Below are 18,662 nucleotides of genomic sequence, written 5' to 3'. Positions count from 1 at the left end.
ATATTTACAGAATTTCGAAATCAAAATAATATTTCGAAGCAAATTTTACAATTTCGAAATGAAAAAATCGTTTCGATGCAAAATTAATTAGTTTGAAATTATTTCGAACTTACCGAAACAAAAATAGAGTTTCAAAAACTTTTTTTTTTAATCGAAAATTCAACTTTTGCTTCCGTGAACAACCTTAGAAAAAATCCTCATAAGAAATATTTTTAACAAGGTCAAATGTTTTTTTTTTTCCCTTTGTGCCTGCTTTTTCCTTGACATCAACATGAAAAAGTTGTTTAAGTACATTAATTACTGCTCGGCGTACTAAAGTTATAACTACCATCTGGCAAATGATTGAAGATGATTCTTATATCTAATGGGTAAATCCCATTTTCTTTCAAAACCACTAAGCTACTAAGTTGCTGATTACTTTTTGATTTGACAAATATAATTATTATAAGTAAATAAAGAACAAAGGAGATATAGTTTTTGTAATTGTGCTTTTTTTAAACAAGAGATTTTCAATTGATCAAGTATTTTCCTCCAATATTTTTCAGAGATCCATAAAATGCAACATCAAGAGATTGTAATAAATGGGTAGAGTTACCAGATATTGCTTTCTTCTCAACAAGATACTATTTTCTTTTATAAATTCAAGTACCTTTTCACTGTAAGGATTGCTTCGATTATAACTAATAGGAATGTTCCCACAACTTGACAAAAAACAACCAATAACAAACCAGTCAAAAAAGTGAATAGAATCAAACCGTCCTGACTTTGATCATATTTTTTATTGTATATACATTAGGTAGTCCACTTCGGTTCATGTTGTGCATAAATGGTCAGCTTTATAAACATAACGAGAGAAAATTTGACCAGAGACACTAAACATGATTGACGTAACATAACATGTTGTACAGTTTCTATATTTTGCATACTTGTAAAAACTATTTTTCAATGTAAACAAAAATTTTTCAATTTTTCAACTTCGTAAAAATTGTGGTTTTGCTGAAGTTATGGGTTGCTGATGTTGTCACACCCAGTGAATGCGTGTGCAAATAATACATAGTTTAAAAGAGTATCATCACTTGTCTTTACAATATTCTGAATTTTATAACATACTCTTTTATCTATAGCCTTACTTCGTGTAAACGTTTTTAAAAAGGTATCTTAAGGTTGTGCTCCAGTATGTACATGATGTATCAATAGACTTAAAATATCAGTGTGATCTGGATAAATTGCGACTGACTCAACGTTGTCAATCTCAAGCGCTAGCTTAACAACACTTGTGTCTGCATCACTAGGATAACAAACAACTTTAAAACCATTGTTTTGTAACTTCAATGCTAAAGGCCTGACAAAATCATTTTTGTTTTTGTAGTTACTTAGGAAAACACTTCTTTCTGCTGGGCATGGATTGATATCGTTGGTTTTAAGTGTTTGTGATATCTTACCAGATTGCTTTTGGTGGATACTATCTTTAGTGGACGACTGATAACCATCAAAAATGATCGTGTCAAGTTGTAAGTGTTGAGAACAACCAATGTATTTCTAAAAAATTTCTTAAATAACTCATTTTTTTTCCAATTGCAGCACCACAAAAATGCGCCCCCATCAGCAATCTTAATTGATACTCTTTTACTGGTGATACATTATTGAGTATGAATGTTTTCAACGTTGACTTTTGTGCTGATCTCATGACTTTCAATAACTCATATTGAAAATATGAGTTTTTGAAAGTCAAAATTCGTTCTCTGGCTTTCTTTCAACAACAACAACCATTCTTAGATTGGGTCGATTGTAATAATTTTGTCTTACGATACGCAGGAGTATAAGCTCTTGAGTGTTGTTATTTGATTTTTTTGTTAGAAAGAGTAAGTTGAGTAGGTTTTACCATTCAACTCTTTGTGTTCTGATCGATCACAGGTAATATTTTTCTAATTATCAACCAAACCTGAGTCCAAACTAACAAGTTGATCTCCGACCATGAATGGGTTATGAGCGAAAAACCATGATTGTATTTTTTTCGTCACTATCACGTTTCATTTTTCTAGGATACATTTCTTTATGTTTATCAATAGATTTATACATCCTACAGAGATATTAGAGTGCTCATCGCATCACTTACTTCTGCGCATCGGTGCAATGTTTTTGTTCACACCCTCAACTCATTTTCATTCAAGCCTTTACCAATAACTCCACGTCAACCTTTCAGTGATTTCATCAGAGTCTGTTAACTTGCTAGATCAGTCCATATCCCTGAGCATTTTTTTTCGGTTCTTCTAACAGTGTGATTACCTGCCATGTATTGTGCATAAATTAAAGGGTGTTCTGTTTGTTAGGCATCAACGGTCTGAAAGTAAAGCCTGTACGATTTTGCACAGTTATTGTACCCTGTTGCACCAAAAAGATTGAGCATGAATTTTATTGCAGAAATATGTAATGACCAGTTACTTGTTCTCTCTGCTCTAATAAACTCTTGGACCACGGTTACGTATTGTACATAATGTTACCATAAAGATGATGTTCGTGAGTTTAATAAAAGATAATCTTTTTTCTCTGTAAACCAGTTTAGCAATCTAACCGCCAGATCATTACTTTCTTGAACACAAGGGTCTTCTGAATCAAATATTTCTAAAATATTTTTCTGCTCACTATCATTCAAGCCATCCCCAAAATTCTTTAATATAAGTGAATTTATTGCTGATGCACATAAAAAATGGCCTCGGATAGCGCGTGAAAATGCTTTTCCTGATTGCATGTATCCTACTGTTAAAGAGGAATAGACTGTTTCGAGAGCGCTTCTCAAACCACTTTCTTTCATTATACATCCAATTGAACCTAAAAAACCTTTGATGTAACTGAAAAACTTGATGGAAACTTCCAAGACGAACAAATATATCTAAGTTTATTGTAGAGACTATTTCGTATGCTTTTATGTAAAGCTGCTGATCAAATGTTATGGATGGCATTGTAACATTCACTTTTTTGTGATCAATGATGAAACAATGTAGTGAACATAGGACCGTCAAATCAGCAGCATGTAAATCAATCACAGGTAGTACAGCAATGTTAGATTTCTGTTTTACAATATTATTTGTTGCAGAACTCATGTAGCCAGACCAACTTGGACATGGATTTTTGAAAAGGTAGCCAATGTTCCATAAAAGATCAATAAAGCGAGCTTGAATTTTTTCCTAAAATTAAATAAAACAATTAGTTTTTAAACTTTGTAGAGGTAAATATTTTTTTAAATTGTAGTATGCATAACAAATCTGAATGACTGGTTTGAATATTGTTTTTGTTAATGAAGGTATGTCAGGTATGTAGTACTGCCTAATCATTATCCCAGCGTTTGACTTTTTATATTTGAACATAGTTCCTTTTTATTTCTTGGAATTTTATTTCTTTTGAACGAGACGTCTGTGAATTTTCCATTTGCAATTGCAATTGACCCAAGTCAATGGTGCGTATTTTTTCCATCAACAGTAGCAATACCATGGTCTGTGTTGTCAGCTACAAATTGAAGAAAGGAGTTCCCTCTCCGGAGATGATCTTGTCGATAGTATCAAGTTTTACAACATTCTATTTGTAACGGATAACCTTAAAAAAAAGTTTTTAAAGGTGCTTGAACTAGTTCGTTAATAAATGCTTTTAATAATTGAGGTACATGGATTCCTTCAATGTTTAGGAGGTCCTCTTTGGAAGGATATGCGTTGGAATTGTGGTCATGATTCTTTATGACATTTTCCCAAAGTTTTGCAGCTGTTAAAACATCACGCTCTCTCTCCTCGTTTACATTTGTGTTTTTTTCTTGGTACCATTTTTCACGTGAAATGTCTCTAACAGTGTCCAATAGAATTATATTGCTTCAGCATTCTCTTTTGACATTGTGTAATGACTCACCGTACATTTCCTTTAATTTGATTTCGGTCATTTTTATTGAATACACGTCATCATTGATTGACATCATTTTTGAATGAAATTCTGATAACGTGTACAGCTCTATGTCTCTTTCTAACAATTCACACATAGTATTGAATGATGTCATTTGGTTACGTCCAGATGTTGAATATTTTGGTAAAGAGTTCTCGAAGCTGGCTCTACATGATACCTGCCTTGCCTTCTACATGATATCTGTCTTCTCCTGCTACTAGATTATTCACACTGATTAAACGTGCTTCTATAGTTTTAGCAAGTTGTTCTTCTCTATTGCGGCATATTTCGATGGTGGATGAATGTATGGCTGATTTTTTTGTACGTACTTCTTCAAATTTGTTGCGATTCGGATTTTTTCTGTCATAGATACAATCACCGCCACAATAAAAACACTGTGTTTTGAAATCAAATAGTTCCATTTTGGCTCCAGTAATACGCTCTGTCTCGATTTTCATTGATCTTTTAGAAAAGCAATTTTTTTAAAAATTCTTATAGGATAAATGGATATATGAGTGTTTGTCTTCTTTTGTTCAGTTTGAGATTATCAACTAAAGTTTCACAGCATGCTCTATAATAGCAGTTAGGAGATTTTGTTGCTATAATCAGAATACTTCGAACCTTCATGTATTCTTACACCTTCTCCGCATTTAACACACAACGTTATTCTATTTGATATGTCAGTTTAAATTTCACCTTCCATTATTATTTTTTTCTAAAATAAAAAGACAGTCAGCTATACAAAATAGTTTTTTTATATTTAATTCAATATTTAATTCACAGCTGTTTTAAATACATTGATAAATATAAGTATTTTTTAAATTGATTTCCTAATAGCTACGATTTCAAAGAGAAATTCATTTTTATAATAAAATGAATTTTTAAGCTTTCAGAAATATTTTATTCCTTTTGTTCAGTCATTCAATAACATCATGGCAATTGAATTACACTTTTTTTTTTTTTAATGAAGCTATGATATCTAAGAATACTGTTTCATATTTATTTAATTTTTTTGATAAAATGAAAAAAACTACATTAACATTTTGATCCACCATTTTTTTTTGCTCAACTCCAAAAAAGTGACAAGATACACTATTATAAATAAAATTATCTTTCCAATGATATATAATGTCTCTATAAACTTCTTTTCTAGGTTTCACTTTTTTTTGGACAAATTCTACAGTACTATAAAGGAAAGAGTAAATTTCAAGAAAAATTTTTATATAAACGAATTTGGAAACTAAACAAAAAACAATAACTATTGATTTGGAAAACAGTTCACACCGAAACAACTTAAGAATTGAAAGATTTATTCAGAGATATAAATTGAAGCTGTAGCGATTGTTTTTTCAATTGTCTCACATTCAAAATTGATATGTTTTTCTGGTTTTATCTTCCTTGTTGTCTGCTTCAATGAAATGAAAAGTATTAACTGCTGTGCTTGACCTCAGTGTTCTAAAAAGAAAACATCAAAAAACAGACTAATAGCTAAAACTGAAAAGGACAAAAAAGTTCCAGCGATATTTTTTGAATTGACAAAATAAATATTTATCATATTGAATTGGATCCGAAAAGCATGGCAGCTGACAAGCATAGCAACTGACAAATATGGCAAAAATTAGTTGAGTTGACTATGATTAATGTTTGCTAGAAAATAAAATCAAATACATTATCTAAATATGTTATGTATATTATGTTTGCTCAAGGCAAACGTAAACATTGTTTAAATACAAAAAAATTCTTTATATTTAAAAATTTATATTGCACATAATTAGTGTGCAAGTAATTAGTTACCGGAAATAGTTTTGAACTGGAAAATACCAAACATAGTGATAGATTTGTTTTTCAGCCATAATACTGGCAGAAGGGCATAAAATCCACTCTAGATCATCAATTGAAATTCGATTTCATTTTTACTCTTTAATTTTGTGATTTAGCTTAGTAATAAATTTTAATAACTTAAAATATAATAATGCTAAAAATACACAAATAAAAACCGAGTCTTTACAATTTATATCTTAAAAAATTGGTATTACGATCAAAAGCCGCTTTAAACTGCATAAACATAGATTTATAGAATTTATTTACAGTAACCTAAAAAAATACTATAAATTAATAAGTTTTACAATAAATATATATAAAAAGCTATAACAACGTAAATAAAAGTGTATACACTAAATAAAATATTTGATGCGTATTTGATGCAAAAAGTCCAGTTGTTCATTCTTTTTTTGATACAGTGACATGCAAAATGGCGCATGTGCGTTTTAAACCTTCATGTTCAATCTCCTAAGAAATAAAATCATAAATCTACGACAAATATTTAAACGACACAATAAATTTACTAAAAAGATTTAATGAAATTTATTAGAGAGATTTATTAGAGAATTTGGATCGTTATAAAATTTATTTTTTATAAAATTAAGAACGTCACTGGACAAATTTTACAAACTATTTTAGGGATTTTTGAAGGCATTTGATTAAGTTTTAAAATTCTTAATCAAGTAGCTTCAAACTTACAGGTAAAATTTTTTAAAGTAAATTTGATGTCAAAATTTAAAATTTTTCAAATTTAAAGACATGTTAACTTCTTAAGCACTAGTGTGGCAAAACAGTACAATATTAAACATTAAAAATAAAATCGATATGAACAGAAACAAACATTTTTCTATTTTGTAAAAACCGATACAAAACATGCAAGTTTTACTTAGTGCATAAAAATCGATAAGAAACGAAATGGATTTTTTGTTTTGTTAAAATTCGATTAAAAAACGAAAAAACATTATTTCTTCTTCATAAAAACAGGCACAAAACAAAACATGGTAAAAAATTTTCCCAGATGAAATGGCAAAAATCCATTACCGTAGCACAGTACTCTGACGTTACTTTGTATTAATAATTGCATTTTTATAACAAAATAAACTAAATTGTAATTGTAACCTAGTTTACAGACAAAAAAATAATATTAGAAATATAGAGAAAAAGTTCTCCGGCTTCCTTCTGAAAAAGAAGTATATAAGAATGTAAAAAGCCTCGATTTATCAGTTTTCACATGTGTCAAACCTCGTTAGATACTTGTTCTTACATCACTAAGAGCAACCTTTAAAGCATCTTCAACTGTCCGGAACATTATGCTCGATGAACTTTATAAACATTTTGCTCGATGAACTTTATATACATTATGCTCGATGAACTTTATGAACATTATGCTTGATGAACTTTATGAACATTATGCTCGATGAGCTTTATGAACATTATGCTCGATGAACTTGGTACACTTTTGAGTAATGATTACATGCTTTAAGTCGTTACATCAAAAGTTACAAAATCAAGAAAATGATTTTAGCGTAATTAATGTAACTTGGTATTTTGTTGGTGGAAAGTTGCAAAGCATTCAATTCAGAAATTTCAAAGCATTTAAGAAGTCAACAGATTTTAAAGAAACATTTTGAATGTCAGATTTCTGCTTACTGTAAGATCAAGAATGATTTTACAGTAAGCAACTAGTTTACTTTCGAGGGAAACTTTTGTGGGATTAACCATAAAAAAGAATCTTTATCAGAAAGCAGGATTTTCATAATCAATTTTTGATCAACATTACAAGAATTTTATATTCAACTTTTAATCAAGACATCAGCTCTTTTGTATGAGCATTTGAACACAAGATTGATTTTAAGATCATTATATGAAAAACTAAGGGGAGATTATAAAATTCCAAGTATTGGTGGAGTGCAGAAAAGCGATTTTTTTCGATTGCACAATTAAAAGCGATAAAAATCGGTTCAAATTGCACTCAATTTTTTTGATAAAAATTAACTCACAATAAATCAACCAGCGATTTGCTCTAAAAAAATGACAGCATTGCGATTACTAACTAAATATTGCATTTATAACTAAGCGCCCCCAATTTCTTATCTAAATATCAAAATTTATCGCATCACAGAAAATTAATCAAATTACAATAATGACAGTGCTTAATACCTAATGCCATAATGTGACAATAACCGTGTAAATCAACCACTATTTAAAATTTTGATTGTGTTGGTCCATGATTGAACAAAGACAATACGTTCTTGCTACATGACTTGTGCAACTACTTTAATCTGTTCGTAAAAACTGCATCACAAAAAAAAAAGCAAAACGTTTGTTAAAAATATGTTGGAAAACCCTAATATGCATGCCGTACTAATAACTTAAATTTGTTCAGATTAGAAGAAAATAAAATTGTAAAATTTTCTAAATTTACAAGTTGCACCGAAATCTATTGAAAGACAAAAGGTTTCTACTTGCAAGACTTTTGTGATGAAACTGAAAATGCTCTAGTTTTCAACATTATTAAAAAAGAAACACACCATTACTTTTATTGAAATATATGTGAAGTTCTATAAAAGCTTTAATACAAAGAAATCGTATGCCGATATTCGATAAAAATATCCAGACAGAGCAGTTATATCAATTTTAGACGATACTAGAAATTTTTACTAAATTTTTGTCGCAACATTATTTTAAACGTAAATTGAACATAATTAGTAACATAATTATAAACTTACAAAGTTTGAACCCCCCTCAATTTCAGGAGGGTTACACATTTTATACGGTCTAGTTGAGAATAGTACAAAAATATTTTATCAACTTGTTGGTCTCACGTTTGGGGTAGGGGAGGGAGTAAAATGATTGTGAGTTTAATCACTAATAGTTCTAATTAACACTCTTTCACTACAGTTTGAATGTATATTAGTATATTCTTTGCCAACAGTGCTAACAATGGCAAAGTAAATACATATCCAGCACATCAATTTGCATTTTTTTCAATAAAATGGCATAGCATGAATAGATTTAAACTTCCTTCCATTTTCTGGGACATTTTGACTAGTGTTATGGTTATTAAATCTGTTCAATACTTTCTACATTCACGCCAACTGGTATGTCAACTCTTATTTACTTTGGTTTTTTAATTTCACTAATTGAAAATTCTACTGTCAATAGATCATTGTTTAAGACTTTCAGGGTGAATTAATTAAAGATGACAGTATTTTCTAAATATATATCCTGAAACCAGGGACGATAAATATTAAATTTTTAATTTTGGCAATAAAAAAAAACTTTTACAATAGTTATTTAACTTTTAAATAGAAGTTTTGTCTTTTAAAAAGAAATTATCTACAAAATGGAGGTAAAAAAAAATGTCCCAAGGCATAGTGATGAATCTATTTTCTATTTAAGTCGCGTGATCTTGTGTAAATGTTTATCTAACTTTTGACAAAAAGCAGTTTTTTTTTACCAATTATTAATAGTTTACATACTGACAGAATTTTTCAACATTATTTAAATTTCCAAACACTTACAATAATCAAAACAATCCAGAAAAGACAAGTAGCACTAGTCAACTAACTTGAAGTATTTTTTCAAATTTTTGACATTTTCGTTTTTTATTTTATTTACACGACTAACACGACACGACACGACCACGACTAACATTGTAAACTGAAAAAAAAAATTAAAATAATTAAACAACAAAAACAAATTTTTCTTCTACAAATTTGTTTTTGTAATTTTGACTTTTGTATTACTTTAGGTATTATAATCCGTAGTATATTTTTGCATTTACTTTTGCAAAACAGCATTATTAGTTATAAATGGTATAAAGACAAAAATAATAATTTATTAAGTTCTCACAGAAAAAAAAAAAGATTGGAAAGATATAAATGTTACCGTACATTGATAAAAATTAATGTTTATTAATTAATGAAAAAAATTATATTTTTTTATTTTAGCTGAAGTATGAAAAACTTTCTTTTAGTTTACAGATCTAATACCAGCATATCAATTTCGTAGGTTACATTGGATTTATACAACAATAATAAAAATACGCTTTTATAACAAAAAACCGGTCAACCGGTTTAAAAAAAAAAGTGCTTTGTAGACACTATGCTTCATTCTCCTAAAATAATTTGAAAAAAACTTGTAATGATATAATTTCAAAAAGATGAGAACATAAAAGTGTGTAATATATATACATACATGTATATAAGTTGTTTATACTTGCCACCAAAAGTTATTCTATGAAAAGTTATAAAATTTAAAAAGATTAGGAATGCAAATGACAACGAAGTTATCTAAAGGTTTTGAAAGATTCTTTATACCAAGAGTAACTAAAAACTTTATTAAATATACAAAATTTGATAATTTGGAACATAACTGATTGTGAAACAAAATTAAACCTGTAGAACTTAACAAACTTGACACTGATGAACTTATCCTGACTCTCTGTGATACAACCCCAAGAAAATAGAAGGCCCTATCAACATAGATAAGAAACGTTAGGCACAGGTCAGAGATATTCTCATGTAAAAAAGATGTATTAATAAAAAGAAAAGGATGTGTTAAGAACTGTTTCAGTGTGCAGAACATATCACAGAACAATATTGTAAAGAACTGTTTGATTCATATTGGTTACTGAAACATATTGATAAGAAACACCAATACATTGTGACACATAAAAAAACATAATCCAAAACGAAGAAGGAAAACCCAAAAAGTCACAAAAATCAAAGAAAAATGAAAAATGAAAAAAAAAAAAGGATCAAAACAAGATTGATCATATCTAAACATTTCAAGTTGTTTAATCTTATTTTGCGAGACACACAAAGAAATCACAGTTTCTTCCTAATGAGCTTTCAATTAAAGAGATGCATAGACTCTTTATAAATTACTGCGTAGAGAAAAATCTAGTCATCAACGGATACAAATTCTATCAGAGAGTTTTTAAACATAGATTTTGCTTGATATTCTTCAAACTCAAGAAAGATAACTATGGAACTTAAAAAATATCACAAAAAAGTAATGAAGATTATGGAAGGTATAAGAAACATGGCAGTGATAAAAAAAATTACTCAATATCATAAAGAAGAAAAAAATGAAGCAAAAAAAAACAACTGTAAATGTGTATGAAAAAAAAAAGACCATAAGTGCAGCTTTTGATTTTTTTGGTATTTTTTTAACTAAAAACTAAAATCACAATCAATCAAAAACTAAAAGCGCCTGTGAAACCACAATCAATCACAAACTAAAAGCGCCTGTGAAATCACAATCAATCACAAACCAAAAGCGCCTGCGAAATCACAATCAATCACAAACTAAAAGCGCCTGCGAAATCACAATTAATCACAAACTAAAAGTGCCTGCGAAATTACAATCTTGCTGTTAAAAAAATTATTCTTTAAAGACATATTTATATTCATTTTTGTTCCACAATACGTGGAAACAAGAAAGAAGAAAGAAAAGCTAGCTGTTAAGTAAGTACTTAAATGAAATATTTAAATTTGTTAAAAGGTGAGCATGATAAAAAAGAAAGAAACGGAACATGCCAATGCAACAAATACCATATTCCAAACCAAACCTATAGACTTGAGTTGACTGCATGATTGATGATTATGAAATACCAATAAAATAACAACAATAGAACCAATAACAAAAAAATACCAAAAGTCATTAAGAAGCAGGTCATCAAATAATTGTGGAAGATTGTGCAGAGTCAGTTTCCAACAATAAAAAAATGAATAAAAGTGCACAAATAGGAGCTGACATTGCAAAATAACTATTTAATAAACATTACAAAATGACTAATTTTCAAATGAAATCTTTATTTTTTGAATTACTTCTGTTACTTATTTGTAAATTTTTTGTCAAGTTTGCTAAATGTTAATGATTTCATCTCTCATTGATTAATTTTAAAAACATATCCAGTTATTTTATTAGATAACTGTATAAATTTTTAAACTTCATTTTGCGGACCACGCCACGTGGTCCGCAAAGACTTAAAATAACAGTTCTGGTTTGTAAATTATATACTTTTCTCATACACTCTCTCTCTTAACTAATCTTAAACTATTTTTTTAACAGCATTCAAAATACATATATTTTCTTAAATATTAAATATTTTGGGAAATGTTTTTTGATTCAAGCTTCTAACTGATGTAAACAAACTGATGACTTTTTTTTTAACCTTGACCAAAAGCATAAATAAAACTAAAAATTTTATGGCATTTGAAGTTTATACATATCCACTGAGCTTAAGTTTTATTAGTGCTAATTAGGGGGTAAATATTTTATATGTTGAAAAGCTTCGCACCCCTTCTTCATCTATTAGGCTAGCGCAGATGTATTTATAATACATTGTTTCCATTTTAGGATGTTGAATGGTGGATACTCTTGACTCAATGCAGGGGTTTTGCTTGTGCCTCTGTTTTTTTTTACGACTAGACAACTCATTCTAGTATCACCTAATGATAGTACAGCTCTAAAACTCAATTTTATGGTTCTGAGGCCGGCTGGTAATCAAGTTTTCCAAACTCTGTGGTAGCTCTCAGAGAGGCTGATTCCATCAACAACTGTAAAATATCAGAATACTAACAGTAATATGTTGCACATGGTGTACCTATTCGTACTTTTGGTGTGCATTGTGGAAACCACATTTGGAGCCCTTTGTTATGTCTCAGGGGTTTATTAATAGTAAATAGGCAATTGCTTGGACTATTAAATAGTGTACTGAGTACTATCTGGGGTTTGAATCAAATTCTTGAAACAAATTTAAAAATGACTAAAACTAAAAAACACAAGAAACCATTGTCATCATCAAGTTCTCTAAATCTATCATTTACTAATATTCGTGGTCTTCAAAGTAACTTTTTTTCTGTTGAGTGTTGTCTCTTGCAAAGATCACCAGATCTATTTGCTCTTTGTGAGACTAATTTGAGTTCGGCTGTCTCATCTTATAACTTAGTATTGATGGTTATCCTCCTTTAATTCGTGAAGACTCCAATAATAACATGCTTGGCCTGGGCATTTACATTCATAAGAATTCACTTATTTGTCTTGAAACTAGGTTTGAATCCACAGACTATTCTGCTATGTGCTTTCATTTAGCACCAGATTACTCATTCCCCTTTCTCTTTGTTCTATATTGCTCTCCTTCATCTCAAGACTGCACTCTTTTCTATGTTATTTCTGATCAAATTGACCAAGTCTTTCTCTTTATCCTTCAGCCAATACCATTGTGACTTAATGCTCACCACACTGAATGGCTTGACTCTAGTGTCAGTGACTCTGCAGGCATTAAGGCCCACAACTTTTGTCTTTCTCAACCTCTAACTCAAATAGCCAACTTTCCAACTCCCTTTCCAGACAATCCGAATCATTTACCTTCTCTACTCGACTTATGTCTTGATTCTGATCCTAGTCAGTGCTCAGTTTCTCCACATTACCCTTTAGATACTTCTGATCACAGTTTGATCTTTCTAAAACTATTATCTCATTCTTCTTCATCATCAGAATCCCCCTATCATCGTAACTCTTCTAACTACCTTAAAGCTGATTGGGATCTTTTCAAGATTTTCTTTGTGAAGGCCCTTGGGTAGAAATCTTTTGTGTTCCTGCTGACAAATGTGCTTCTTATGTAACTTCTTGGATCTAGGCCGGCATGGAATCTTTTATTCCCTCTTGACGATTCTAGGTCAAGCCTCACTCTTCTCCATGGTTTTCCTCACATTGTGCTGCTGCAATTTCCAATTGTAACCATTACTTTCATACCTATCAGCAAAACGATTCTCCAGAAAATAAAAGTCTGTTTACTATTGCTAGAAACCCTTGTAAAAAGGTTTTGTTTAACGTTAAAGACCTATTCTCAGGGTACTAGATCTCGAACTTCATCTCAAAAATTAGGCTCAGCTGACTTCCGGAGAATCTTTAACAGTATTTAAAATAAGGGAAAATCTGTTATTCCACCTCTCTTGTATGGTTCACATTTTGTGACCTCACCTAAAGACGAAGCTGAATTGTTTGCTAAGAACTTTCATCAATATCATCTCTTGATTCCACTAGTTGCATTCTAGTTGATATAGCCAACAAACAGGTTGATCCATTGCTTGACATTTGTATCACTCCAGCTTCTGTATCTAAAGTGATTTCCTGCTTAGACTCTTCTACAGCTTGTGGTCCGGACAACATACCTGTTATAGTCTGTAGCTGTTGTCTATACTTTCAAAACTATTTAACAAGTGCTTATCAGAGTCTTGTTATTCAGCCTGCTGGAAAGTGGCATCTGTTATCCCTATTTTTTAAAAACTCTAGAGAGTAATCTGACTCTTCTAACTACTGTCCCATTAGTCTACAAACTACTGTCCCATTAGTCTACAAACTATCATAAGCAAGTTTTTTCTTTAATTAACAAACACTTAATCTCTCATCTTGAATCTAACAATTTACTTTCTGATCATCAACATGGATTTTGATTTTCTTGTTCTAAAGCTGATTTGCAGTAATAACTGATAGGTTTTATTGTGCATTAGATAGAGGTGGAAAGGTTAAGGCTATGGCTATTGACATTTCTAAAGCTTTTGATAAAGTTTGGCATGCTGGTCTTCTCCATAAACTTTCTTTTTACGGTGTATCAGGTAACATCTTTAAGATAATTGAACCCTTCCTTACCAATCAAAGTATAAAAGTTGTACTCGATGGACAGCATCCTTCTTCATATCCTGTAACTTCAGAGGTTCCTTAAGGTTCTATACTCTGCCCTATACTCTTTTTTTAACTTACATTAACAATCTTCCAGAAATTCTCATATCAAAGGTGGCATTGTTTGCTGATGATACTACCATTTATTCTTATCTTGATAAGAAGCCAACACTATCTGATTGCTTGGAGGGGCATTTGAGCTTGAAAAAGATCTCACTTCTGCTACAGCATAGGGCTCTTAGTGGCTGGTGAACTTTATTTCAGAAAAAAACTCAATTTTATTCAGCTAATTCTTATTACAATAATGTAGATCCTCTTATTACAATAATGATCCTCTTATGTAGATCCTCTAATGTAGATCCTCTTATTACAATAATGTAGATCCTCTTATTACAATAATGTAGATCCCCTTATTACAATAATGTAGATCCCCTTATTACAATAATGTAGATCCTCTTATTACAATAATGATCCTCTTATGTAGATCCTCTAATGTAGATCCTCTTATGTAGATCCTCTAATGTAGATCCTCTTATTACAATAATGTAGATCCCCTTATTACAATAATGTAGATCCTAAATTTATGAATGGTTATGTACTTGATGAGTCATCTACTTTTCATCTTTTAGGATTAACTTTTACTACCAATCTTTCTTAGAAACCATATTTCAAATCAATTGCAAAATTAGCATCTGCTAATGTTGTTCTCTTTATTGTGCTCGCCACTTTCTTACTCCTGATTCTACTGTTTATTTCTATAAATTTCAAATCATGAAATGTTGCCATTTCTGGGGTGGATCTTCCAATGATGCCCTTTCTCTTTTAGACAAGGTGTAAAAACGCATTGTAAGCATAGTTGAACCTGCTCTTGCAGCCAACCTTCAACCATTATCACATCTTTTTTTCCTTGAACATCAGTTCTTTGAAATTCGCATCCTTCATCTTATTTTCCTGATTCATGCAATTTGCAATATTTAAAGTCGTCTGTCAACCGTTATCTTGCTCAATAAATCTTTTCTCTTCCAGTAATTTCCAACTCTAATAGTGGTTGCTCGCAGCCTTGTTTGAAGTTAAGATATTGAAAAAAAAAATTAATAAACATAATAAAAAAATACAAATAAATAGTCCGCACAAAATGTGTGGACTTAATTTGTAGAACTTAACAAATTTAAGATTCTTTTAAGATCTCAAGTTCATTTGCCTAGTAAATTTGAATAAACTTTTATATTTTTAAGTTTTTTTTTGTTATATTACAAAATGTATATATTAAAAATCATAGCATTTGCTATAAAAACACTAAAAACTTAATTTAATAAAAAAAATCAAACACAGTGATGTATTTATAATTATTTTTCGGTTTAGTATGTTGAATCAGACACAGTGATAAATTAACAACTTTAAATATGTTTTTTTTAGATGAGCAAAAACAGATTTAAAATAGCTTTACAGCAACGATTTCGTGACACATTAAAAACTTCAACAAAAAAAAAACATTTTCCAGAGGCTGATTGCAAACTAATTTCCAGCCAACTATCTGGGAGCATAAGAAAATTTATAAATTTAGCCAAGGTTGCATACTTGTTCTACATTTTATTTATAGCATAAAAACAGACTTGCATATTATAAAGCAATTGTATAGGTAAAATAGGTAACATTTATACATATATCTATTTTTAAACTAATTCAATGGAAGCAACCACTATTAGGTTGGGAGTTACTAGAAACCAAAGAATAATGAGTAAAGAAACATGTTAACAGAAGAATACAATCGGGATTGAATTTGATCTCAGATCAGATGGATTTCAATTGTTTAAATTTTAAAATTTTTTTTCTCTTTTTCTAAGATTCAACTTCTATTTCATTTTTAACATCGATTTTAAAAAATCTGTAAAATACATTATAGTTGTGTTTACTTAAGTATATATTTATTTCTGCTTTGATTTGAGTATATTTATAGAACTGTTTTTATTCAAAATATGTAATAAAAAATATAATAAAAAAAATTTATTTATATAAATTTTTTGATAAATAGTTGTTAAAATTTTTTTTTTAATTTAAAATAGTTTTAAAATACTCAAACTTTCAATATTTAAAAGTGTTGACATTTTTAAGGGTATTTAGAAAGCATCCTGATTTACTGTACACCTTAGTGACTATACTCTGTACACATAATAAATTATGCACTGTGCACCTAAGCAACTATACACTGTCAACCTAAGAAACTATACACTATGCACCTAAGAAAGTAAACAATGTGCACATAATAAACTATACACGGTGCACCTAAGCAATTTTTTTTTTACTTATATATTACACATTATTGTTAAAGAATTTTTTTTTTAATTCAATCCATTTGTATATTTGTATATATTTTTATACAACAGATAAAAAATCATTAGTGTAACATTTCAACTTAATAAATAATACCAAATAAATAAAAATTATAAACATTAATTTAAAAAAATTTATTATTATGTATTAATATACCTTTGCAATTATTCCAAGACCTTGTACAAGATCAACAGAAGATGATGTGCATTTAATCTTTTTAAAATATAAAAACTTAAATTACTTTATTTAAAATTAATTAAAAGTATTATTATAATGATCCATTTGAAAAAATATCCTTTTTAAACTTACTCAAACAATAATATAAACTTACTAACACTTAATTATATACACTTAAAACCATGTAGGAAATTTAAAAGAATATAACAAAAAGTATATAGGATTAGAAGTTTTGAAACGTATTTCTTAAAACCAGAGTTTATATATAAAATGGTATAACAGGTTCAAAAAAAAGTGATTTAAAATCTTTTTCTCTACAAAATTTATGGAGACTCCAGAATTTTGAAGCCCCAAACTACGTCTAGATAATAAAAAAAGAAACAAGCTTGAGATTACTTTTTTGAACTTTCCCATTCTTGAAAGTAATACATATTCATGTCATATTTATTACGCATTGCTAAGATGTATGGTGTCATTCTAAAATAGGTACCTGTAAGGGCTTCAGTACATACATCAACTGATCATTTAGGTAGAATATGCAAGAGAGTACCACTACATCAATTAAGGATTTGAGTTAGGGCAGCAATCCATTTGTTTTTATTATTCTTAGTTTTTTTTTTCTACTTTTTCTGGATGTATATATAACGCAAGTCTCAATAAAAAAAATGTTTATATAGTTTATATGATATAAACTATATAAATATAGTATAACGCAAGTTTCACTATGTATATATAATGCAAGTTTTAATAAAATTATATTTATGCAGCTCTGGCTAAAAGCATAGCTCTGGTCAACTTTGTTTAATCAAACTTAACTCCAGCCCCTACTAAATATATGCATATATACACACACACACATATATATATATATATTTATATATATAAATATATATATGCACACATTATGTCGGTGTTTTCAACAAGTAGAGTGCTCAATGTTCTTAAAGAACAGAGCAATCTAGAATATATAGAAGTTGAAAAAAGTTGTCAAAGAAAAAATCTAGTTAAGTGATTTTACTAAAAAATTTATATATATATATTTATATATATATATATATATATATATATATATATATATATATATATATATATATATATATATATATATATATATATATGAATATATATTTATGAATACAATATATATATAAATATATGTATATATATATATATATATATATATATATATATATATATATTATATATATATATATATATACATATATATATATATATATATATATATATATATATATATATATATATATGAATATATATTTATGAATACAATATATATATAAATATATGTATATATATATATATATACATATATATATATATATATATACATATATATATATATATATATATATATATATATATATATATATATATATATATATATATATATATATATCGTTTGATTTAGTGTTGTATTATAATAATACAAAACTCTTGTTCGTTTAAAAGTGCTCAATATTTAGGAAATTTATTTTGGTTATATATAAATTTCTAAACAGAGCGATTTATAATTATAGTTAAAAACGATAAAGAAAAAACTTTTTATTATGGAACTTTAAGTTTCATGCCTAACGGCAAATATATATATATATATATATATATATATATATATATATATATATATATATATATATATATATATATATATATATATATACTCAATGTATATCTATGGACGCAATTTCCTAATATCA

At 28.7% G+C, this 18,662-nt stretch overlaps 2 protein-coding genes across 2 annotated transcripts in view; one reads left to right on the top strand and one right to left on the bottom strand.

Annotated features, from left to right (window-relative positions):
- LOC105844181 (coiled-coil domain-containing protein 30) overlaps positions 1-5,197 on the top strand; it is a 129,287-nt gene extending 124,090 nt beyond the window's left edge. The window contains exon 10 of the mRNA XM_065803323.1: positions 5,078-5,197. Within this exon, the coding sequence (XP_065659395.1) occupies positions 5,078-5,182 (105 nt within the window). The 3' untranslated portion in view covers positions 5,183-5,197. The remainder of the gene's footprint in view (positions 1-5,077) is intronic.
- Positions 5,198-5,990: 793 nt separating this feature from the next.
- LOC136083714 (uncharacterized) overlaps positions 5,991-18,662 on the bottom strand; it is a 33,316-nt gene continuing 20,644 nt past the window's right edge. The window contains exons 3-4 of the mRNA XM_065803325.1: positions 16,927-16,983; positions 5,991-6,213 (exon numbers count right to left, since the gene is read on the bottom strand). Coding sequence (XP_065659397.1) covers positions 6,145-6,213; positions 16,927-16,983 — 126 coding nt within the window. The 3' untranslated portion in view covers positions 5,991-6,144. The remainder of the gene's footprint in view (positions 6,214-16,926; positions 16,984-18,662) is intronic.

The sequence above is a fragment of the Hydra vulgaris genome, chromosome 08 (assembly GCF_038396675.1).
Source record: "Hydra vulgaris chromosome 08, alternate assembly HydraT2T_AEP".
Taxonomy (NCBI): Eukaryota; Metazoa; Cnidaria; class Hydrozoa; order Anthoathecata; family Hydridae; genus Hydra; species Hydra vulgaris.
This window is presented reverse-complemented; position numbering and strand designations above follow the sequence as displayed.